The 26,416-nt window shown below is 41.5% G+C and overlaps 1 protein-coding gene across 1 annotated transcript in view; it reads right to left on the bottom strand.

Annotated features, from left to right (window-relative positions):
* The window catches only part of LOC140184960 (F-box/LRR-repeat protein 6-like), a 66,413-nt gene that overhangs the window by 10,641 nt on the left and 29,356 nt on the right, over positions 1–26,416 (bottom strand). Inside the window, exons 7-8 of the mRNA XM_072238202.1 lie at positions 19,822–19,953; positions 2,668–2,775 (exon numbers count right to left, since the gene is read on the bottom strand). Coding sequence (XP_072094303.1) covers positions 2,668–2,775; positions 19,822–19,953 — 240 coding nt within the window. The remainder of the gene's footprint in view (positions 1–2,667; positions 2,776–19,821; positions 19,954–26,416) is intronic.

Genomic DNA, 26,416 nt, shown 5'->3' with positions numbered 1-26,416 from the left:
TTTGAACTTTAAATCACCTGTAATCTGATCATATAGATGAAATTCTCCTCTGAAAACATTTGAATAAGATTGTATGTTTCAGAATCAGGTTTATTATCACTGACACGTTTCCTATACTGGGGGAGTCTAGGACTGAAGGGCACAACCTCAATTTAGAGGGACACCTACTTTGTACAGAGATGAGGAGGAATTTCTTTCGTCAGAGGGTAATGAGTCTGTGGGATTCATTGCCACAGATGGCCGTAGAGGCCTAATAATTGGGTACATTTAAAGCGGAAGTGAACTCCACCACGAGTGTCCCAAGCCGACCGCAAAAGGAGGCGGGTTGGGCATGGGGCTAGCAACCCCATCCTGTAAAGAAAAAAAAAGCAGTGCTACTGAAACACCAACGGAAGCTCTAAAGATACCATCCCTGGGACAGGAAGGATAAACCAAGAGGCAGGACAGAGGACTCTGGCGAGCTACTGTCAGTGGCCTTTGCCCCAGTAGGGGTGTTGGGGCTTAAGTAAAGCAGAGGTTGGTAGGCTCTTGATGCCTTGACTCAGAAGTTATGGGGAGAAAGCAGGAGAACAGGGTCGAGAGGGATAATAAATCAGCCATGATGGAATGCCGCAGCATCTGCGATGGACCAAGTGGTCTAGTTCTGCTCCTAAGTCTTATCTGATGTGAAATTTGTTGGTTTGCAACAGCAATACAGTGTAAGAACATTTAAAAATATATAAATAGCAAAAATAAATAAATAGTACCAACAATAAAAGGAATAATAGGTGGTGTTCATGGCTTTATGTGTGTGTATATATATATATATACAAGCTCTCACATATTTGGCGATACTCAAACTTGTACATATGTTTTTATGATTGCTTTTACATTTTACATTGTGTTTTATGCTTCTTATTTTTTTGAAATATGCTGCATCGGATCTGGATCTGGAGTAACAATCATCTTGTTCTCCTTTGCACTCATGTAATGAAAAATTACAATAAACAACCTTGAAATTGTGCTGGGGTGGGGGCTGGTCCCTCCTGTCAGTGCTGTCCTCCAGGGTTGGCTCAGTGGAAGGCAAGCTGAACTGCATTCATCTGCAGCTGCACTTGCGCGACATGTGGAACTGCTGTGGGCTGTTCTTCCAGAAACGTGGCTCCGGGACAACATCCCATGTACCATCATTCTACAGGCCACAACATCCAGGGGCTTGGCTACATATGTTTTTGTGTAACTGTATGTTTCACTGACAATGTAATTCTATGTGCAATATGTGCTGTGTAACTGTTGGTACTACACTTTGCATCGAGCTCCCAGAGAAATGCTGTTTTGTTTGGGGATATACACGTGTATGGTTGAATTACAATGAAAACTTGAATCTTGAATCTTGAAGGGATGTGGGCTTCACAGGTTGAGCCAGCATTTAATTACCTGTCCCTAGTTGCCTTCAAGGAGGTGCGTGGTCTTCTTGAATCGTTGCAGTCCCTGGGATGTGAACACACCCACAGTGCAGTGGAGGAGGGAGTTCCAGGACCTTGACCCAGTGACACTGAAGGAATGGTAATGTATCTCCAAGTCAGGATGGAGTGTGGCTAGGAGGTCGCTACTGAACATTCACAAATTTCCTAACAGCAGGTGACCAGAGTTGGATACAGTATTCTGGAGGCAGTGTTCATGGATTATTCAGAAATCTGATAGTGGAAGAGAACAAGGTGACCCTAAAACATTGAGTGTGTTTCTTAAGGCTCCTGTACCTCCTTCCTCATGGTAGTAATGAGAAGAGAGCATATCCTGGGTGATGGGGTCTTTAATGATGGATGCCACCTTTTTGAGGCATCGCCTTTTGAAGATGTCCCAAATGCTGGGAAGGATAGTGTTGAGGATGTTTCCAAATGGAGGTTCCCTCCATATCAGATGGTGATGCAACTAGTCAGAATGTTCAATCAAAATTTGCTGGAGTTGGAGATAACTCAGAAAATGTGTAGCTCGGGTGGTTGATGGTAGGGTTGCTAGAGTCTTTGGTGACATACCAGATCTCTTCAAATGTCTAATGAAATATGACTGCAGGTGTGACTTCTTCATAACTGCACAAATAAGTTGGGCCCAAGACACATCTTCAGTGATGTTGAGACCCAGGAACCTGAAGCTGCTCACCTTTTCAACTGCTGATCCCTTGTACAACCAAACGAAATAACGTTTCTCAAGACCATGGTGCACCCACAAAACATATCACTCACACACACACAGGATACAAAGCAAAATATATCATAAATAAGTGAAAATATGATATAAAAAAGACTGTAGTATGCAGCACAAAGAAACAGTAAACTGCTCTCTGTCCGAGTGACAAAAGCTCAGTGGTGACAGGGTATTCATTAGTCTCACAGCCTCAGGAAAGAAGCGGTTACCTAGTTTGGCATCCCTAGTCCTGATGCTCCTGTACCTCCTTCCTGTTGGTAGTGGGTCAAAGCGATTGTGGAATGGGTGGTGGAGAACCTCAACAATACTTTGGGCCCTTCATCTGCAACACTGCTGGTAAATTTCACAAATGGGGGGGGAGAAGAGGCAGGAAACCCCGGTGTCCTCTCAGTTCATCCCTTCCTTCCCATGGCACAACCCAATTATTGTGGGATCCTGCAACTCCATCCCATTGCCCACCCCCTGAGCACAAGGTAACCTTACCATAATGGCATTCAAGATGTTGTGCTGGTGAATGTTGTACGTCACAAAGAGCTGTCTGAGTTTCAAACCTGCTGTCTCCAGAAAGTTGACTACTGCTGCTGTGTCAACCTGCAAAGAAAGGTCAGAGATAGTCAATCAATCGTGACCCCTCAAACCCTCTTTACCTTCGTAAGATCTAGGATCAGAAGATCAATTAGATCATGCCTAATTGTATTTCAATTTTAGTTCATGACTTGGCTTCCACATTCCTGTCTAATCTTCTTTCCTTATTTACAGATAGAGTGCAGAACATGCCCTTCTGGTCCTTTGAGCCACAGTGCCCAGCAACCCCCATTTAACTCTAGCCTCATCACAGCACAACTTACATAACACCATAAGAAATAGGAACAGAATTTGGCCATTTGGCCCATAAAGTCTGCTCCACCATTTCATCATGGCTGATCCATTTTTCCTTTCAACATCAATCTCCTGCTTCCCCGCATCCCTTCATGTGTTGACCAATCAAAAATCTATCAGACTCTGCCTCAAATATACATAAAGACTTGGCCTCCAGAGCTACCTGTGGTGAAGAATTCTACAGAATCACCACTCTGACTGAAGAAATTCCTCATCTCCGTTCTAAACAGACACCCCTCTATTCTGAGGCTGCATCCTCTGGTCTTAGACTCTCCCAACATCAGAAACATTCTCTCCACATCCACTCGATCAAGGCCTTTCACCATTCGATAGATTTCAATTAGGCCACCCCTCATTCTTCTGAATTCTAATGAATATAGGTCCAGAGCCATCAAACGCTTTTCATATGGTAAGCCATTCAATCCTGGAACCATTATTATGAACATCCTTTGAACCCTCTGCAGTTGCAGCATATCCTTTCTAAGATAAGGGGCTCAAAACTGCTCACAATACTCCCAGTGAGGCCTCATCAGTGCTTTATAAAGTCTCAACATTACATCCTAGCTTTTATATTCTAGTCCTCTTGAAATGAATGCTAATGTTGCATTTGCCTTCCTCAGCACAGATTCAACTTGCAAATTAACCTTTATGGAATCCTGCACATGACTCCCAAGTCCCTTTGCACCTCAGATTTTTGTATTTTCTCTCCATTTAGAAAATAGTCAGCCCTTTCATTTCTTCTACCAATGTGCATGACCACATAGTTTCCAACATTGTATTCCATCTGCCTTTTCTTTGCCCATTCTCCTAGTCTGTCTAAGTACCCCCTCTTCTTCCTCAAAACTACCTGCACATCCACCTATCTTCAAATCGTCTGCAAACTTTGCAACAAAGCCATCAATTCCATTATCCAAATCATTAACATATAACACAAAAAGAATCGGTCCCAACACTTTGGAACACCACTATTCACCAGCAGCCAACCAGAAAAGGCTCTTTGCCTCCTGCCTATCAGCCACTGCGTTATCTATGCTAGAATCTCTCCTGTAGTACCATGGGTTTGTAGCTAATGAAGCAGCCTCATGGGTTAAAGGCCTTCTGAAAATCCAAGTACACAACATCAAGCGATTCCCCTTTGTCTATCCTGCTTATTAGTTCTTCAAAGCATTCCAACAGATTTGTCAGGCAAGATCTTCCCTTGAAGAAACCACCCTGACTACAGCTTATTATCATATGCTTCCAGTACCCCAAAACCACACCTTTGACAATCGACTCCAACATTTTCCCAACCACTGAGGTCAGGCTGACTGACCTATAATTTCCTTTCTTCTGCCTCTGTCCCTTCTTGAAGAGTTGCAATTTTCCAGTCATCCGGAACCATTCCAGAATCCAGTGATTCTTGAAAGAACATTACTAATTTCACCACAATCACTTCAGCCAACTCTTTTAGAACCCTTCGTGTATACCATCTGGTCCAGGTGACTTCATTTACCTTCAGACCTTTCGGTTTCCCAAGAACCTTCTCTCTAGTTATGGTAACTTCACGTACTTTATGAACCCTGACTCCTGGAATTTCTACCATACACAGTGAAGATGGATGGAAAATAATTAGTCAGTTTGTCTGCCATTTCTTTGTCCCCCATTACCACCTCTCCACCACCATTCTTCCGGCGCTCTGATATCCACTCCCCCCTCCCTTTTACACTTTATGCATCTGAAGAAACTTTTGGTATCCTCTTTGGCTAGCGTACTTTCTGATTCCATCTTTACCTTTTTAATGTCTTTTTCGGTGCCTTTTGTTGGTTTTTAAAAGTTTCCCAACCCTTTAACTTCCCACTAATTTTTGTTCTATTATATACACTCTCTTTGGCACTTATGTTGGCTTTGACTTCTCTTGTTAACCACGGTTGTGTCATCTTTCCTTTAGAATACTTCTTTCTCTTTGGGATCTACATATCCTGTGCCTGCTGAATTGCTTCCAGAAATTCCAGCCATTGTTGCTCTGCTGTCATCCCTGCCAGTGTTCTTTTCCAATCAGTTCTGGCCAACTCTTCTTTCATGCCTCTGTAATTCCCTTTACTCCACTGTTATACTGATACATCTGACTTTAGCTTCTCCCTCTCAAATTTCACAGTGAATTCAATTATATTATGATCGGTGGCATTGACCTCCCACATCATGAAGACCCTGGAGACACCTATTCTGGAGCTGCTCCGGCCTATGGTCAAGCCACACTTAGATCCCCTCCAGTTCGCCTACCAGTCCCAACTAGGAGTTGAGGATGCCATCGTCTACCTGCTGAACCATGCCTACGCTCACCTGGACAAGCCAGCTAGCACTGTGAGGGTCATGTTTTTTGACTTCTCCAGTGCGTTCAACACCATCCGCTCTGCTCTGCTGGGGGAGAAGCTGACAGCGATGCAGGTGGATGCTTCCCTGGTGTCATGGATTCTTGACTGGCAGAACCACAGTACGTTTGTTTGCAACACTGTGTGTCCGACAGAGTGATCAGCAGCACTGGGACTCCACAGGGGACTGCCTTGTCTCCCTTTCTCTTCACCATTTACACCTCAGACTTCAACTACTGCACAGAGTCTTGTCATCTTCAGAAGTTTTCAGATGACTCTGCCATAGCTGGATGCATCAGCAAGGGAGGTGAGGCTGAGTACAGGGCTACGGTAGGAAACTTTGTCACATGGTGTGAGCAGAATTATCTACGGCTTAATGTGAAAAAGACTAAGGAGCTGGTGGTAGACCTGAGGAGAGCTAAGGTACCGGTGACCCCTGTTTCCATCCGGGGGTCAGTGTGGACATGGTGGAGGATTAGAAATACCTGGGGATACATATTGACAATAAACTGAACTGGTCAAAGAACACTGAGGCTGTCTACAAGAAGGGTCAGAGCCGTCTCTATTTCCTGAGGAGACTGAGGTCCTTTAACATCTGCCGGGCGATGCTGAGGATGTTCTACGAGTCTGTGGTGGCCAGTGTTATCATGTTTGCTGTTGTGTGCTGGGGCAGCAGGCTGAGGGTGGCAGACACCAACAGAATCAACAAACTTATTTGTAAGGCCAGTGATGTTGTGGGGATGGAACTGGACTCTCTCACGGTGGTGTCTGAAAAGAGGATGCTGTCTAAGCTGCATGCCATCTTGGTCAATGTCACCCATCCACTATATAATGTACTGGGTGGGCACAGGAGTACATTCAGCCAGAGACTCATTCCACTGAGATGCAGCACAGAGCGTCATAGGAAGTCATTCCTGCCTGTGGCCATCAAACTTTACAACTCCTCCCTTGGAGGGTCAGACACCCTGAGCCAATAGGCTGGTCCTGGACTTATTTCATAATTTATTAGCATAATTTACATTTTACTATTTAACTATTTATGGTTCTATTACTATTTATTATTTATGGTGCAACTGCAATGAAAACCAATTTCCCCCGGGATCAATAAAGTATGACTATGACTATCACTTTCCTCTAAGGGTTCTTTTCCCTTAAGCCCTATTGGTTAATTGCACAACACCCAGTCCAGACTCGCAACCACAAGTTGCTCTAAAAAGCCAATTCATAGGCATTCTAGAAATTCCCCCTCTTGGGATCTAGCACCAGCCTGATTTTCCCAATCTACTTGCATACTGAAATCCCCCATTCCTATTGTAACGTTGCTCTTGGCCTTCATTTTCTATCAGTTTGAGGTCTGCATATAACTCCCATCACAGTCTTTTTACCCTTGCAGTTCCTTCATTCTATTCACCAAGATTTTACACCTTCTGACCCTATGTCATCTCTTTCAAATGATTTGATTTCATATTTTACCCACAGAGCAATGCCACCCCTTCTGCCTTCTTGCCCATCCTTTTGGAACAATGTGTATCCTTGGACATTAAGCTCCGAGCTATAATCTTCTTTTAGCCATGATTCAGTGAGGCCTAAAACATCATACGTGTCAACCTGTAACTGTGCTACAAGTTCATCCACCTTATTCCCGTATACTGTGCACATTCATAGACAACACCTTCAGTCCTGTATTCACCCTTTTCGATTTTGTTTGCCTTTTACATTGCAACTCATCCTGTTGACGGCAATTTTGCCCTATCACCAGCCTGTCCTTGCTAGAAATCTCACTACTCACTGGCTTTGTTTGTAAACCAAGCACCTCATCCTCAGCACTATACTCCAGTTCCCATTCTGCTGCCAAATTAGTTTAAACTCTCCTGAACAACTCTAGCAAAGGTGCCACAAGAGTCTCAGACTCCTCGGGTTCACGGGTAACCGATTCCTTTTGTACAGATTGCATCTTCCCCAGAAGAGATCCCAATGATCCACCAGTCAGAACCCCGCCCCCTGTATCAGTTCCTCAGCCACGCATTCACTTGCCAAATCATCCTATTCTTACCCTGATTGGCATGTAGCATGAACAGCAATCTAGAGATTACTATCCTGGAGGTCCTGTTTTTCAGCTTTCTACCTAGCTCCTTAAAATCTCTCTTCAGGACCTCTCAACTTACCTACCTATGTCATTGATGCCAATATGTACCAAGACTTCTGGGTGCTCACCCTCACTCTTGCAAATGTCATGGAGCCAGTCCAAGACATCCCTGAACCTGGCTCCAGGAAGGCAACATCCCCCCTAGGTGTCTCTATAACACCCACAGAATCTCGTGTCTGTTCCTCTGACTATGTATGGAATCTCCTATCAACACTTCCCCTATCTCCTCTTCACCCGGTCACTGTGGCTTCCCCCGGTAGGTCATCCCCCTCAATAACATCCAAAGTTAGATATCTCTTATTGAGGGGAATGGCTACAGGTGTACTTTGCACTGGCTGTGTATTTCCCCTCCTTCTCCTGACTCTCACCTGTCTCCTACAATCTAGAGGTGACTACCTCCCTCCAGGCTCCTGTCTATCACCTCCTTATTCTCCCGCACGAGTCCAAGGTCATTGAGATGCAGCTCCAGTTCCTTAACATGTTCTCTCAGGAGCTGCAACTCAGTGCACCTGGTGCAGATACGTTCAGACTTCCCACGTCCCACACAGAGTACAAAACACTGTCACTGAACTACTATGCCCAATACATGAGGAAGGAACAAATAAGAACAGTAAGAGCGAAACCAACCAGAGCCTTTACCTCGCCCTGCCTGATGAGCCAAAGTCGCTCTGCTTGCACGCAGACATTGAACGGTAGCCCTTTTTACGTACTACCTCTTGCTGATTAGCCGCTCAATGCAGAGAAAATGCCAGAAAGCAGTTACAAAGGCCAATTAACCTACTAACGGGTAATCTTTTCACTGTGGGAGGAAATGCACACATTCCACACTGGGAGAACGTACATACTCCTCACAGAGAACATCGTATTGAACTCCGAAGTCCAACACCCTGAGCTGGTATAGTGTCATGCTAACGGCTACATTACCCTGGCACCCAATTACATCAGTTCAATTAGATTAGATAAATTCAATTAGGTTGTGACTAATGATACTTTAATTATCTCATTACTTTGCTTGCATGTCCCTTTCTTATCTTCTCAATAACATGTTGTTCAAAAAGAAAAGAAAACTGTAAATCATAAGAGATTCTGCAGATGCTGGAAATTCAGAGCCACACACGCAAAATGTTGGAGGACCACTGCGGGTCACACAGTATCCATGGAGAGGAATAAACATTCAACGTTTTGAGATGAGATCCTTAATCAGGATAAGAAAGGAAGCGGGCAGAAGCCAGGATGGAAAGGTGTACAAGCTGGCAGATGATAAGTGAGACCTGGTGAGATGAAGATGGGTGGGTGGGGAAGGGGGCTGAAGTAAGAAGCTAGGATATGATAGGTGGAAAAGATAAAGAGCTAAAGAAGATGGGGCTCATCAGCTGTGGTTGGCAATTCTTCCGGGAGAGGAAAAACTCTGACCTCATCCTCCTCTGCCTGCAACTACACCCACTCATGGGGAAGGCTTCAGGAGTAAACCCTGAAAAAAATCCTTAGCTGGAGTCCCTAAGGCAGTCCTACGTTGAGTTCAACACTGACTGGCGGACCTTCGCCTGCGGCTCGATGGAGTAATACATAAATTTTGCGGCTGCCTTTAATTTCTCCTTTTCCCCAGTTTAAACCTTGAATTTTTAACTTTTATTTCTCGGATCTTAGAGGGAAATAGTTGTCATGATGTCATATCCTTTAAGAAGTGGAAAGCAGCCTCTTGAATCCAGCAATGGAAAGGGAAAAACTTTGAAAGAAAAATCGGAAGATATGCCTGTCTGGGCTGAGCGTTTGGAACGTGCGTTGATGGCTCTCGACAACAAAACAGACAATAACACTTTTGAGTTGAAGTCGTTCCGACAGAGTTGTCAGACTATTGAGGAAAATATTATTTCCTTGAATACTGACTGTAAAGAGTCGAAACATCAAACTGTGGATATTTCAACCCGCTTGGAACAGGCACAAAGTAAAATTGTCGATTTGGAGGCGAAGTCTCGTCGGAATAATATACGAATTATCGGACTAAAGGAAAATCCTCAGAGTGGGAATTTATTGGACAATTTTGCCAATTTGTTTTAATCTTTGTTTCCAGATATTCTCCCTCAACCTCCCGATGTTGAAAGAGCTCATAGAATTTTCATTTCGAATTCTCAGATTTCAGGTAAACCTTGGCTTATTTTGGTCAACTTTCTTTGCTTTAAAGTTAAAGATCAAATCATAAAATGTGCAAGGAAACAGAGAGTTCTTAAATTTAACGGTTCCAAGATCCATTTTTATGAAGACTATCCACGGGAAGTTATGGAACAGCGGATCAAATTTGTCCAGCGATGAAAATTGCTCATGCAAAGGGATTTTTTCCATTGCTTCGCTACCCCGCTAGACTAAAATTATTTCCTAACGATTCTGCACCTCGTGAGTTTTTGGATCCCTAAGCGGCATTGGACTTTAAATCGTGGAGTCGGCTGTCGCATAAAGGATATTTGGGTTGCTGAATAATTTTCTGAAAGAAAACAGGCTTTGAAGATTTTTGATATGCTGAAGATTTCCTTTGATCAATGAACTATTTCAAGAAGAGGTGAACTTCTTGGTTTGACTAATGAATGACTTTTTTGAAGTCTGTTTGGTATATGGAGTGAACTAACACAGTGGACAGGTTATTAACTGGTTTGATTATCTGCTTCTTTCTTCCTTTTCTTCTATTAATTAAGTGATAGCTTTCATAGTTTATACAGACTCTTTCTTATATAGTGAAGAGTGTTTAGAATAGATAATTAGCTTTACTTTCCTTTGTTAAAGTTGGGTAGTAAGCTAAAGGAATAATGGTGTCTTTTTCTTGTTAGAGATTGTATTGTTTAGGTTTAATAGCGTTGTCTTGACGCTTCTGGAGACTGTTTTTGCACTCCTAGTTTATTTTCAATGATTAACTATAACCATCTTTTTTCTGCTTCTCTGGTATCTTAGGGTCATCTGATTTCTTTGTAAAGAGGAGGGGGGGAATTGGGAGAAAAACTTTTAAATCACTATTTATATTGAGCCGCACGCGGAGTTCTGCTTTTCCTCTTCTCTTTGGGGAGGCATTCCGGCTTTTTCCTTCCTTTTTGCCGGATTTCTACCTTTTGGGATGGTGGGAGGATTCGGGGTTTTTTTGCATTTTGGGGTTTATTACAGGTTTTTTCCCGTTATGGAGCTCTGGAGCATGCGTGTTTTCTATATGGTTATACTCATCACCGCCATCTTTGATTAGCCCATGATGGTATGTGTGTATTTTTGTGTTTAAAACAATATTCTACGGTTACTAAACAGATAAACACTATTAGTTGGAAAGTACGTGGCTGGAATCACCCTATTAAGCAAGAGAAGACCTTTAAAATTATTAACCGATTCCAGCCCGATATAATTTTTGTTCAAGAAACGCATATCAGAATGGGCGACCAAAATAGGTTTTTTAAAACGTGGAAGGGCCTTCAGTATCATGCTACTTGTCAAAATAAAACAAAGGGAGTATCTATTTTTATTAAATCTAATATTTTATTTATCCAAGAAGATATCGTCTCAGATATCAATGGTAGATTTTTAATTATTAAAGGAACAATTTGGAATAGAAAAATTGTCTTGATTAATCTATATGCACTTAATGTAGATGATCCTTCTTTTTTTAAATATGTATTCGGTTTATTACCAGACTTAAATGAATATATGCTGCTGATGGGAGGTGACTTCAACTGTTGTTTAAACCCTGTGATTGTCAAGAGTTCAACCACTCAGCAGCTTCTGAGTTGTTCAGCATCACTTATTAATTCCTTTTTAATTGATTATGGTTTGATAGAAATCTGGAGAAATCTACATCCTAATGATAGAGATTATTCTTTTTATTCACACATGTCCATAAAAAATACTCGCGAATTGATTATTTTATAGCTGATTTCAGATTTTCGTCCAAAGTCCTGAAATGTGAATATTGTTCTATTGCTGTCTCGGATCATGCACCTTTAAGCTTAATTTTTGAATTGAATGATGTTAGTAATGTAAACTTGCCTTGGCGTTTTCCAGAAAACTTATTACAAAGTTCAGACTTTGTCAAATTTATAGAGATTCAAATAAAAGATTTTTTTCTTTTTAATAATGCGGGAGATGTGTCGAATTTGATTATATGGGATACATTTAAAACGTATTTGCGAGGTCAGATAATCTCCTACTTGGCTAAGCTTAAGAAACAGACAAAAATAGAGTTGGATAGGATTTCAAAACAAATTAAAGACTTGGATAAGACTTGTGCAGTTTCTCCTAATATTGATTTATTTAAACAAAGGGTTGAACTTCAATCACTATATAATTTATTATTAACTTAGCCTATTGAAAAAGAATTGCTTAAATTAAAAAGTAAATTTTATGTGTTTGGAGATAAAAGTAATAACTACTAGCATCCCAACTAAAAGCAGTTAGAGCTTAAGAGACAAATTTTAAAAATTCGTAAGGGAGATGGCAGTTTAGCTTGTAACTATGAAGATATTAATAAAATTTTTCAAGACTATTACAGTGAACTCTATAAATCTCAATTTCCAGCCGATCCTTCTAAATGAATGCCTTTTTACAAAAGATTGATTTTCCTAGAATATCTGTTCAAGATCAACAAATTCTTGATACTCCTTTTACTGAAAGAGAAATTCAGAAAGCTTGTTTTTCAATGTAATCTGGTAAAGCTCCTGGACTAGATGGTTCTTCTGTAGGATTTTATAAAAAAAGTTCAAAATTTGCTTACTCCTTATATGTTGGAAATGCTTAAAGATTCTTTTTTGTTAGGACAGTTACCTTCTACATTTTATGAAGCTTCTACTTCTTTAATTCTCAAGAAAGATAAAGACCCTACGGATTGTGCTTCATATAGACCTATCTCATTATTAAATGTAGATGCCAAAATTCTTTCAAAAATAATGGCTAATCAGTTGGAGAATATACTAGCTAAAATTATTTTTCAGGACCAAACAGGTTTTATAAGTCATAGTCATAGTCATACTCTATTGATCCTGGGGAAATTGGTTTTCGTTATAATAAGTAGTAATAGAACCTTAAATAGTTAAATAGTAATATATAAATTATGCAAGTAAATTATGAAATAAGTCCAGGACCAGCTTATCGGCTCAGGGTGTCTGACCCTCCAAGGGAGGAGTTGTAAAGTTTGATGGCCACAGGCAGGAATGACTTCCTAAGATGCTCTGTGCTGCATCTCGGAGGAATGAGTCTCTGGCTGAATGTACTCCTGTGCCCAACAAGTTCCTGATGTAGTGGATGGGAGACATTGTCCAAAATGACATGCAACTTAGACAGCATCCTCTTTTCAGACACCACCGTGAGAGTGTCCAGTTCCATCTCCACAATATCACTGGCCTTACAAATGAGTTTGTTGATTCTGTTAGTGTCTGCTACCCTCAGCCTGCTGCCCCAGCACACAACAGCAAACATGATCGCACTGGCCACCACAGACTCGTAGAACATCCTCAGCATCGTCCGGCAGAAGTTAAAGGACCCCAGTCTCCTCAGGAAGTAGAGACGGCTCTGACCCTTCTTGTAGACAGCCTCAGTGTTCTTAGACCAGTCCAGTTTATTGTCAATTCGTATCCCCAGGTACTTGTAATCCTCCACCATGTCCACACTGACCCCCGGATGGAAACGAGTCACCGGTACCTTAGCTCTCCTCAGGTCTACCACCAGCTCCTTAGTCTTTTTCACATTAAGCTGCAGATAATTCTGTTCACACCATGTGACAAAGTTTCCTACCGTAGCCCTGTACTCAGCCTCACCTCCCTTGCTGATGCATCCAACTATGGCAGAGTCATCAGAAAACTTCTGAAGATGACAAGACTCTGTGCAGTATTTGAAGTTCAAGGTGTAAATGGTGAAGAGAAAGGGAGACAAGACAGTCCCCTGAGGAGCCCCAGTGCTGCTGATCACTCTGTCGGACACACAGTGTTGCAAGCACACGTACTGTGGTCTGCCAGTCAGGTAATCAAGAATCCATGATACCAGGGAAGCATCCACCTGCATCGCTGTCAGCTTCTCCCCCAGCAGAGCAGGGCGGATGGTGTTGAACACACTGGAGAAGTCAAAAAACATGACGCTCACAGTGCTCGCTGACTTGTCCAGGTGGGCATAGACACAGGTAGGCGACGGCATCCTCAACTCCTAGTTGGGGCTGGTAGGCGAACTGGCGGGGATCTGAGTGTGGCCTAACCATAGGCCGGAACAGCTCCAGAACAAGTCTCTCCAGGGTCTTCATGATATGGGAGGTCAATGCCACCGGTCTGTAGTCATTGAGGCCGCTGAGGCGCGGCGTCTTTGGCACAGGAACGAGGCAGGACATCTTCCACAGCACAGGAACCCTCCGGAGCCTCAGGCTCATGTTGAATACATGGTGAAGTACTCCACATAGCTGAGGGGTACAGGCTTTGAGCACCCTGGTACTGACACCATCCAGTCCTGCAGCCTTGCTTGGGTTGAGACGTTTCAGCTGTCTTCTCACCTGTTCAGCTGTGAAGCCCACCGTGGTGGTTTCGCGTGGGGGAGGGGTATAATCATGAGAGCAGGGTGGGGGACTGTGAGAAGGGGTAGGAGGGGAGAGTGGAATATATGTTGGTTGGGGGCCGACAACAGATGGCTCATGTGGGGGATGGGCAGGGGTCACAATGTCAAATCTGTTAAAGAACAGGTTAAGTTCGTTGGCCCTGTCCACACTGCCTTCAGCTCCTCTGTTGCTAGTTTGCCGAAACCCAGTGATGGTCCTCATCCCCCTCCAGACCTCTGTCATGTTGTTCTGCTGGAGTTCCCACTCAATCTTCCTCCTGTACCTGTCTTTAGCCTCCCTGATCCTGGCTTTCAGGTCCCTCTGTATTGCCCTCAGCTCCTCTATGTCCATCTCTAAACGCCCTCTTTTTAGCGTTCAGGATAAGAGGCCGATATTCTTTTTCTAACACTTGGAGACTGTTAAATGCTATATAACTCATCCCCCTCGAAAACTCCCCAATGTGTTGTTTCTCTTGATGCTGAAAAGGCATTTGATAGAGTTGAATGGAAATATTTATTTAACGTTTTAGAGAAATTTAGCTTTGGTACTACTTTTAATAAGTGGATTAGAATGATATATAAAAGCCCTATTGCCACTGTGATTATTAATAATTGTAGATCCCCCTTTTTTCGACTTTCACGGGGTACGAGACAAGGATGTCCGTTAAGTCCTTTGTTATTTAATTTGGTGCTGGAACCTAAAGGGCTATTGCACTTCGTGAAGGTAAGGATACTCAAGAAATTTCCATAAATGGGTTTATTTAAAAGATCTCCCTTTATGCTGATGATCTCTTAGATCATCAGCATCGAAATCAGGATTTCGAATCCTGAAGAATCTATTCCTAGTTTATTGAAATTATTAAGTGAATTTGGAATGTTTTCAGGATATAAATTAAACCTGCATAAAAGTGAATTATTTCCTTTAAATGATTCTGCTTTTATATATGATATTCCTTTTAAAGTTACGGATTCTTTTAAATATTTAGGTATTATCATCACTAAAAATTATGGAGACCTTTATAGAGCTAATTTAGTTCCATTAGTGGATTTTACGAAGCAATTATTTTCTAGATGGAATCCTCTTACACTTTCGTTAGTTGGTGGAATTCATGCAGTTAAAATGATGATCTTACCAAAATTTTTTATATGTATTTCAAAATATTCCTATTTTTTTAACTAAGAAGTTTTTTGATCAGGTTGATTCCATTATTTCATCTTTTGTTTGGAATAATAAAAGACCAAGGAAAATGTCATTTAAAAAAATTAAAGAAGGATGGAGGTCTTGCTTTGCCTAATTTAAGAATGTATCATTGGGCGGTTAATATACGCTATGCGTGGTCTTGGTTATATTGGACTGATAAAAATGAACGACCACCATGGGTTGACTTGGAATTGAAAGCTGTGAAACAATTTTACTTAAGTTCGTTATTAGGAGCTTCTTTACCTGTACAACTAGCCAAAATTTCTATTTTAAATATAAATCCTATGATTAAGCAGTCATTACGAATTTGGTACCGGTTTCGTAAGTTTTTTAATCTTAGAAAATTTAACCTTCTTAGTTTAATTTATCGAAACTATTTATTTAAACCTTCACTTAGTGATCCTACCTTATCCCTTTGGAGCAAAAGGAATTTATTCCTTTATGGATTTGTTTCAAGAGAGCCGATTGATGTCCTTTGAGAAATTAGTAACTAAATACTCTCTTTCATACTCACACTTTTTGCATTATCTTCAGGTCAGACATTTTTTACAAGAATATTTAAGTAATTTTCCATATATCAAGATTCTGACCTGTTAGACGCTATTTTAAAAATGAACCCTTTAGTGAAAGGTTTTAACGGGAAAATTTATAATTCACTATTACAACAGGATAATTATCCCCTATTTAAGATTAAGCAAGATTGGGAAAGAGAACTTAACATGACCTTGATAACAGAGGATTGGTTGCGAATTTTGAAGTTGGTTAATTCTTCTTCGATTTGCGCCAGTCATTCTTTAATTCAATTTAAAATTGTACATCATTATTACTTGACAAAGGAGAGACTGTCCAAAATATTTCCGAATGTTAATAGTCAGTGTGATAGCTACACTGGCACATATGTTTTGGTCATAGAAACCATAGAAAAACTACAGCACAGAAACAGGCCTTTTGGCCCTTCTTGGCTGTGCCAAACCATTTTCTGCCTAGTCCCACTGACCTACACACAGACCATATCCCTCCATACACCTCCCATCCATGTATCTGTCCAATTTATTCTTAAATGTTAAAGAAGAACCCGCATTTATCACCTTGTCTGGCAGCTCATTCCGCACTCCCACCACTCTCTGTGTGAAGAAGCGCCCCCCCCCCAGTGTTCCCTTTAAACTTTTCCCCCTTCACCATTAACCCATGTCCTCTGGTTTTTTTTCTCCCCTTGCCTCAGTGGAAAAAGCCTGCTTGCATTCACTCTATCTATACCCATCATAATTTTATATACCTCTATCAACTCTCTCCTCATTCTTCTGCACTCCAGGGAATAAAGTCCTAACCTATTCAACCTTTCTCTGTAACTGAGTTTCTCAAATCCCGGCAACATCCTTGTAAACCTTCTCTGCACTCTTTCAACCTTATTAATATCCTTCCTGTAATTTGGTGACCAAAACTGAACACAATACTCCAGTTTCGGCCTCACCAATGCCTTATACAACCCCATCATAACATTACAGCTCTTATACTTAATACTTTGATTAATAAAGGCCAATGTACCAAAAGCTCTCTTTATGACCCTATCTACCTGTGACACCACTTTTAGGGAATTTTGTATCTGTATTCCCAGATCCCTCTGTTCTACTGCACTCCTCAGTGCCTTACCATTTACCCTGTATGTTCTACCTTGGTTTGTCCTTCCAAAGTGCAATACCTCACACTTGTCTGTATTAAACTCCATCTGCCATTTCTCAGCCCATTTTTCCAGCTGGTCCAAATCCCTCTGCAAGCCTTGAAAACCTTCCTCACTGTCCACTACACCTCCAATCTTTGTATCATCAGCAAATTTTCTGATCCAATTTACCACATTATCATCCAGATCATTGATATAGATGACAAATCACAATGGATCCAGCACTGATCCCTGTGGCACACCACTAGTCACAGGCCTGCACTCTGAGAAGCAATCCTCTACTACCACTCTTTGGCTTCTTCCGTTGAGCCAATGTCTAATCCAATTTATCATCTCTCCATGTATACCTAGCGACTGAATTTTCCTAACTAACCTCCTATGCGGGACCTTGTCAAAGGCCTTTCTGTATTGAAACAGTTTTGGAAATCTATTTTTTCTACAATTTCTAAAGCTTTAAAAATTAATTTACAACCTAATAAATTGACAGTTTTGTTTGGTATAATTCCTCAATATATTCATGGTATTTCTATATCAGACCAACATTTAGTTGCATTTGTTACATTATTGGCTAGAAGGGCTATGTTATTAAAATGGAAAGATGCTTCTGCTCCCACTTTGACACAATGGTTCTCTCAGGTCTTAATTTGGAAAAAATCAGAAGTCGAACTTTTAATCCTCGATTGGACTTTCAGAAAAGGTGGGGCTCTTTTGCCTGCTACTATCATTTGATTTGAGTTAATTAAGATGGTCCCCTTCTGATCCTTGGGTAAATAGATTTGATTGGCGGATTGATGTCTTTTTTTTAATAGAAGCTTTTATGGCGTATACCTTCGGGTTTGTGCTCCAAATGGGGTTTTTTTCCTCGATTTTTTTGTTAGCTGGGGTTTATTTTTGTTTTAGTTAGTAGGGATTCTTTTTTCCTTCTTTCTTTTTTCAAAAAAAATAGTTTTAACATTTTTAAAATTATTATTATTGATATACTGTTTAGCTTGGTTAATAGTTTGACTCTTATACATATTGATATATTGACTTGATTATGTTAATGTATTTTTTGTTGTGAATTTTCAATAATAATTGATAAAAAGACTTAAAATAAAAAATAAAAACACTGACTGGCAATATTTGCAGTGCTGCTGGTGCCAATCTGAGTTCATCAGATGCATGAAAAGGGGGAGCTTGCTACATGGGCAACAGCTTCTTCTCCATACTGAGCTGCCCTGGCAACATCCATGGTCGACCCTGACCAACAGAGGTCTCACTGCTAAAGAAGGAGTCTGACTGGCGAGTAAATTGAACAAAGAAAACACAAAAGTGCTGCAAATACTCAGCAGGTTAGGCAGCGTCTATGGACAGAAAACCAAGAGTTGATGTCTCACCAAGGTGAAACTGAAAATTAATTCTTCACTCTTCAAGGTGTACGATGACACACTGGACAGTGCTGCTGCCTCTCAGCTCCAATCAGCCATGACAAGATAGGCCAAAGCCAGCATGGTTTCCTGAAAGGAAAATTCTGCCTGACAAACCCACTGCAATTCTTTGAGGAAATTACAAACAGGGTAGACAAAGCAGATGCAGTAGATGTGGTGTACTTGGATTTACAGAAGGCCTTTGACAAGGTGCCGCACATTAGGCAACATAAGAGCCCATGGAATTACAGGGAAGTTACGAGCATGGGTGGAGCACTGGCTGATCGGCAGAAAACAGAGAGTAGAAATAAAGGGATCCTATTCTGGCTGGCTGCTGGTGACCAGTGGAGTTCCACAGGGGTTGGTGTTGGGACCACTGTTTTTTAACGATGTATGTCAATGATTTGGATTATGGGATTAATGGATTTGTGGCTAAATTTGCCCATGATACAAAGATAGGTGGAGGAAACAGAGAGACTTAGATATTTGAGGGGAATGGGCAAAGAAGTGGCAAATGAAATACAGCATTGGAAAGTGTATGGTCGTGCATATTGATGGAAAAATAAACAGGCAAACTATTATTTAGATGGGGAGAGAATTCAAAATGCAGAGATGCAAAGGGACTTGGGAGTCCTTGTGCAGGATACCCTAAGGGTTAATCTCCAGGTTGAGTCGGTGGTGAAGAAGGCGAATGCAATGTTGGCATTCATTTCCAGAGGTATAGAATATAAGAGCAGGTATATGATGTTGAGGCTCTATAAGGCACTCGTGAGACCACACTTGGAGTATTGTGTGCAGTTTTGGGCTCCTTGTTTTAGAAAGGATATACTGACATTAGAGAGGGTTCAGTGAAGATTCACGAGAATGATTCCAAGAATGAAAGGTTTACCGTATGAGGAACGTCTGGCAGATCTTGGCCTCTATTCCTAGGAGTTCAGGAGAATGGGGAGGGAGATCTCAAAGAAACATTCCAAATGTTAAAAGGCCTGAACAAATTAAATATGGCAAAGTTATTTCCCATGGCAGGGGAGTCTAGGACAAGAGGGCTTGACTTCAGGATTGAAGGACATCCATTTAGAACTGAGATGCAGAGAAATTACTTTAGTCAGAGGGTTTGTGGAATCTGTGGAATTTGTTGCCAAAAGAGGCCGTGGAGACCAAGTCACCGGGTGTATTTAAGGCAGAGATAGATAGGTTCTTGATTAGCCAGGGCATCAAAGGGTATGGGGAGAAGGCAGGGAAGTGGGGATAACTGGAAGAATTGGATCAGCTCAAGACTGAATGGCAGAGCAGACTCGATGGGCTGAATGGCCTACCTCTGCTCCTATATCTTATGGTGGCATGGCTCATTGGGTGGAAGGACCTGTTTCGCACTGTATCTCTCAATAAATAACCGGGGAATTCATTCACAACTCAGCTGCAAAAACTTACGAACATCTTACCACTGAGTGCTGGAGATTCAGACTTTCCAGCTTCTGGGAATGGGCGGCCAGCGCTTCAAAGACATCAGATGAGATATCGTTACAGTTGATCAGTCGCAAGGAGGTTAAGTGAGGGCAGGACTCAGCGACAACCTGGAGAGAGATGGTGATATTGTAAGAACAGTGGAATAACTTAGTCTCTACATCTTAAGTTGGACTCTACAACTCACGTTACCAGCACTGCTTATTTACTTACTTATTCATTTATTATTAGTATTTGCACTTTCTGTCTTCTGTTGTGCATTAGTTGTTTGTCTGCCTTTGTGTGTAATTTTTCATTGATTCGATTGTATTTTCAAATTGAAAATGTTTAATGTCATTTCTAGTACACAATGTAAAGAAGAATGAAGTAATTGTTACTCTGGATCTGATGCAGAACAAAAATAACTCAACAGGATAAAAAAACAACAAATATAATTACATAACACGTCTGATATAAATAGATTGATTGTACTCTTTACTGTGAATGCCTGCAAGAAAATGAATCTCAGTGTAGCACAAGTACATTGAAATTAAATTTACATTCAACTCAACACTCTGCTCCTAAGTCAAACAGAATTAGAGTGCATAAAACAGATTTACTGTACTGGAGTTCTCCATGGATGAGGGATTTCAGTGACAACATTAGACTGGAGAAGCTGGGCCTGTCTCCTTGGAACAAAAAGAATGGAAGGAAATTTAAATTGGTAACTTGGTGTATTATTGTCCCATGTTCCACGGTGAAGAAAGAAGAAAGGTAAGCAGACATCCCACCCTGCAAAAACTCATTTCAGGCAGGGAGCACCACCATTTCAGGGAGGTAGCACCCCGCACCCCACAACCCCATATCCCCCCCGCCCAGTTGACCTCCAAGGGCGTATGTAATACTTTGTTTAGTCATTTTGTCTAATCTGTAAACCAAGTTGGGTATATGCAGAAAATGTGACATTAAAATATGTACTTACATGAAATGATCATGTTTATTCTATTACAACTTTAAGCAAGTCTACAGGGGGTTTGGCCTCATCACGTAGGACATCAATAGCGTAGCTCCTCAGCAGCTAGCCAGCTAGTTTAAATAACGTTAGCTATGCTAATGAATGAATGACACCTGTTAAACTCACCTCAGCATGTCTTTTACATTTTAACCCACCATGGGCAATAGAAAAGTCACCGTTGCAAACAGTGCAGCGAGCAACACTGTCATTATTTTTGAGGTCGACTGTAAAGCCCGTCCACAGAGAAAACAGGTAGGTCTACTTAGCAGGGGTCCCCAACATTTTCTGCACCGCAGACCGGTTTAATATTGACAATATTCTTGCGGACCGGCCAACGGTCGGGGGGTGGGGGGGGGCGGAGGTGTTAATCACGACCGGAATATAGGTAATAAGGCAACTACAAGTCACTTATATGTGGCTAATACACTCAATTTCATTTCTAAAAGGGTTTATCTAACCAATTTAATATTAAACACACAGCGCATATTTTCCTCGCATGAATACAGTGAGAAGTCAATTATAAGTCAATAGCATCATAACATCTTAAGTAACGTTTGGATATTAAACAGCGCATATATTCCTCGTATGAACATATAAAATCATTGTAACACACCAATATCGCTGAATCAGTGGGAGCCCTGGGCTTGTTTCCCTGCAACAAGATGGTGCCATGGAGGGGTGATGGGAGACAGTGATACTCAAAGGGGGTTCCTTATGTCCAGCCTATTCCACAATTTAGTTTTCGTTGCATTCATTGCAGAAAACTCCACTTCACAGAGATATGTTGGAAATGGAAACAACGTTTTCAGTGCTCAGGATATTCAGCCTTGACTCTGATCCAGAATGCCGGCAAAGATGTTATGTCAAACATACGTTTCAGCCCACCGTCACTTGCAAGCTCGAGGAGTTGATCTTCTTCCCGCGCTGACATGGACGTTCACTCTCCCTCTCCCTCTCTTTCTCAAAAAAATCGATTTCCGGGATATTGTATATAATTTCCAGGCATCAGGGAGCAACTATCAATATGCGGGAGACTCCCAGAACTTCCGGGAGAGGTGGGATGTCTGGGTAAGGTACAGTAAGAAGTGTGTCCTGCACACTGTTCATAGAGATCAATTCATTTAACAGTGTATTGAGGTACAAGAAGGGAAAACCCCAAATGTACAAAAAGCGTAAATCAAGTGGGCACCCAGAGACTTTTTCCTGGGGCAGAAATGGCTAATATCAGGGGCCATAATTTTAAGGTATAGGATGGATGTCAGAGGTAGGTTTCTTACACAGACAGTAACACACACAGAATGCCGGAGGAACTCAGCAGGCCAGGCAGCATCGAAGGAAAAGAGTGAACAGTCAACCTTTTGGCTGAGACCCTTCATATTCTCGGCCTGAAATGGCGACTGTTCACCCTTTTCCGTAGAAGCTACCTGGCCCTGCTGAGTTCCTCCAGCATTAGGGTGTATTACTTTGGATTTCCAGCATCTGCAAATTCTCTGTTGTTTGCGGTTACACAGAGTGGTAGGGGCGTGGAACACACTGCTGGGGTGCTGGCAGAGGCAGGTACATTTAAGTGTACAAACATAAGACACAGATGAAGAATTAGGCCAATCAGCCCATCGAATCTGCTCTGGCAGTCCATAATGGCTGATCTATTATCCCTCTCAATCTCATTCTGCTGCCTTTTGCCCATAACCTTTGACACCCTGACGAATCAAGAACCAATCAGCCTCTGCTTTAAATAATCCCAATGAACTGGCCTGCACACCTGTCAGTGGCAACAAATTCCACAGATTCATCACCCTTCATCTCCATTCAAGAAGGATGTCCCTCTATTCTGAGGCTGTGTCCTCTGGTCCTAGACTTGCCCACTACAGGAAACATCCTCTCCACATCCGCTCCCTCTAGGCCTTTCAGCGTACGATAGGTTTCAATGGGACCACCCGCCCCCCCCACCCCCACCATTCCAGCAAGTACAACCCTAGAGCCATCAAATGTTCCTCATATGTTAACTCCTTCATTCTCGCGCGCTTCTCCAATGCCAACTCATCTCTTATGAGGTAAAATGGAGTACTGTGTGGGAGGGAAGGATTAAATTGATCTCAGAGTAGGTTAAAAGGTTGGTCCAACATTGTGGGCTGAAGGACCCGTACTGTGCTGCAATGTTCAATGTTATAAGACAACAGAAGAATGCAAAATGATGTCCTAATAAAAGGACATCATATTAAATTGATGGGCAAAAGATGTTGGATGACATTAGATCTTTTGTTTTCAGTAACCAGTCTAACCACAACTGCTCAAGTGCACCCTCATGAATTTTCCACAACCAATATCAGGATCCTTCTATCTTGAATGACAACTACCACATATGTACAGCAGTACAACACAGTACGGGCCCTTCGGCCCGCAATGTTGGACCAAACTTTTAACCTACTCTGAGATTAATCTAACCCTTCCCTTCCTCAAACCTCTCCATTTTGCTATCATCCACGTGTCTATCTAAGAGTGTCTTAAATGTCAATAATGTATCTGCCTCAACCACCACCTCCAGTTCCAGAACCTAGCTCTGATATCCCTGCTATACTTCCCTCAAATCACTCTTCCTCACCCTAGGAAAAAGTCTCTGGCTATCCACTCGATCTATGCCTCTAATCATCTTGTACACCTGTATAAAGTCACCTGTCATTCTTTTTCTATCAAAAGAGAAAAGTCCTTTCTCAGTCAATCTGTTTTCCTCTCTAATCCAGGCAGTATTCCGGTAAATCTCTTCTGCACCCTCTCTAAAGCTTCCACATCCTTCCTACGATGAAGCAACTAGAAATGAATACAAGCTGTTACGTATACGTGGCTTTTGACTAAAGAAGAGATGGTTGGAGTCGCTTCGCACTTTTGTGCCTGGGTGTTTACTTGGTGCGTCAAAAAAAAATCAAAAAAAGGTTTCTACTAATATTTACAAAAGATATCTACCAGAATAGGTCCCCACTACTTCCAGTGTGAACTCCTGGCAGCTTGATCTCTTCCAGCTACTGACAGCAATCAGCTCTGTTATGTTTTTTAGACACGAGGACATGCCATCTTTGATTCAGCAGAAAATCCTACAAAAGGTAGTGGATTCAGCCCGGTACATCATGGGTCAAACCCACGAAGAACATCGACATGAAACGCTGCCATAGAAAAGCAGCATCAATCATCAAAGATCCTCACCACCCACGCCATGCTCTTTTCTCACTACTGTCATCAGGTAGAAGGTAGAAGTACCTCAGGACTCACAAGGGAATAACTACACTCAGTTACCTTTCTATAGCTTTGCTAAGTATGCCCGCAGAAAAAGAATCTCAGGATTGTATGTTCTCTGAAATAAATTTTACTTTGAACTTTGAATTAAAATATGATGCACCCACAATGTAGTTACAATCACACTACAAAATAAACAGAAGTAGCTACTTTAAATACAGTATACAAACAACATAAACATATTTTCACATCCCCGTTACCAAAGAGATGGAATATTCCGCAGTGCATGGTGGGAAGGGCACCATAAAGCCAACCCTTTACAAGAATATACTTGGGGTGAAAGACACTGAGGTGCGCACTCTCAGCACCTTAACAACAGAATGACAAAGTAATGTCTGTATGTTTATAAATGGTATGTTTTTTATTGCACCTCTACATGCATGTACATTTGACAATGAACAAAGTTAATTCTCATCTATATTTCAAGAATAACTTCATTTGGCTATCACATGTACATTGAAACGTACACTTAAAATACATCAGATGCAAGCATTGCATTTCACTGTGTTTCAATGTACATGTAACAAATAAAGCTCATCTATTATCTGAAATGTGTCTTATGCATCAATGGTCAAAGTACTCCGAGCATGTGCTGGGGGCATCTCGCAAGTGTCACCACATCTCCAGCACCATCAGAGCATGCCCATAACTTACTAACACTACCAATTTCAGATTCCCTCATTGCAACTTCACCATCCAGTACAGATGTACTGTGGAGGGCATTCTGACTCCCTGCAACACCATCTGATATTGGGGGCTACTGCACAAAATCAAAGTAAACTACAGAGAGTTGTAAAATTAGTCAGCTCCATCATGGGTCCTAGCCTGCATAGTATCCAAGACATTTTTAAGGAACACTGCCTCAGAAAGGCAGTATCCATCATTAAGGATTCCAGCCACCTAGGACATGCTCTCTTCTCATTGTTACCATCAGGAAGGAGGTACAGATGCCTGAACACACAATCAATGATTCAGGAACAAAATTCAAAGTTCAAAGTAAAATTTACTATCACAGTTAATGCATGCCATCATATACTATAAGGCACAGAAACAGAAATAGGCCATTTGGCCCATCGAGTCTGTTCCGCCATTCAGTCGTGGCTGATCCTTTTTCTCCCCCTCCTCAGCCCCACTTCCTGGACTTCTCTTCATAATCATCAATACAGTGTCCAATCAAGAACCGACCAAGCTCTGCATTAAACACACCCAACAACCTGGCCTCCACAGCTGCCTGCGGTAACAAATTCCATAAATTCACCGCCCTCTGGCTCAAGAAATTTCTCTGCAGCACTGTTTTAAATGGACCCCTCTCTATCCTGAGGCTGTGCCCTCTTGTCCTGGAGTCCCCCACCACGGGAAACATCCTTTCCACATCTACTGTCCAGGCCAGGGGTCGGCAACCTTTTTGCCTCTGTGGGCCAGGTCGCGTATTAATGAGCGGACAGTGAGCCAGATAAATGCCATAAGAAACTTGAAATATGGGAATTATCCATTTAAATACATTTAGTTATGTTTTGCCTCAAATTAGTGAATAACGCATGCTAGAAAATCATTTGTGCTTAACCAAGGATGCCAATTAGTAATCAAGGAACTCAGTTTAGTTGCAATTTATTTCAATCAAGGCATCTTTTGAATCTATTAAAAGGACACAAAGAATCCTTAAACATAAAAGGTATGAACATGATGCAGTCAATGGTGGTAAATTAAGTGTAATAAAAAAGAACATTTTAATGCAAAATCGATAAATCAATGTGAAACTTGATGCTGTTTGTTGCTTGAAAGCTTCTCAATATTGGGTGTCAGACTTGTTGATGCCAAGAGCGAAACATCATCCAGATGGGCATTAGTCAATCTTGTTCTCAAATGGTTCTTGGTATGTTTCATTTTTGAAAATAATTGCTCACACAGATAAGTGCTGCCAAACAATGATGCCATCTTTTTTGCATGGTCCACTAAGTTAGGAAAGATGAATATATTTTCTATAGAAGACAAGCACTGACACATCTTCAATCTCAATATGTCATCACACTGCATCTCAATCAATTCCATTTGAAGAATTTCTGATGCAGTGTCCACTTCCACATCAAATGGAGTAGCAAACAGCTTGAACTCATTTGCATGCAAGCGAAAATCAGCAAAACGAGATGAAAACTCTTTTCTCAATTCTTGGACCATATTCACAAAACTGCCTAGATCTTGTGCTTTACTTTTTTGACATTTCTTCAAATCGCCGTGTGATCGTTCTTGCTGACAGGCTGATAGATGCAAATAAAGATTTCTTTTCAGGACAA

Source organism: Mobula birostris, chromosome 20, assembly GCF_030028105.1.
Source record: "Mobula birostris isolate sMobBir1 chromosome 20, sMobBir1.hap1, whole genome shotgun sequence".
Taxonomy (NCBI): Eukaryota; Metazoa; Chordata; class Chondrichthyes; order Myliobatiformes; family Myliobatidae; genus Mobula; species Mobula birostris.
This window is presented reverse-complemented; position numbering and strand designations above follow the sequence as displayed.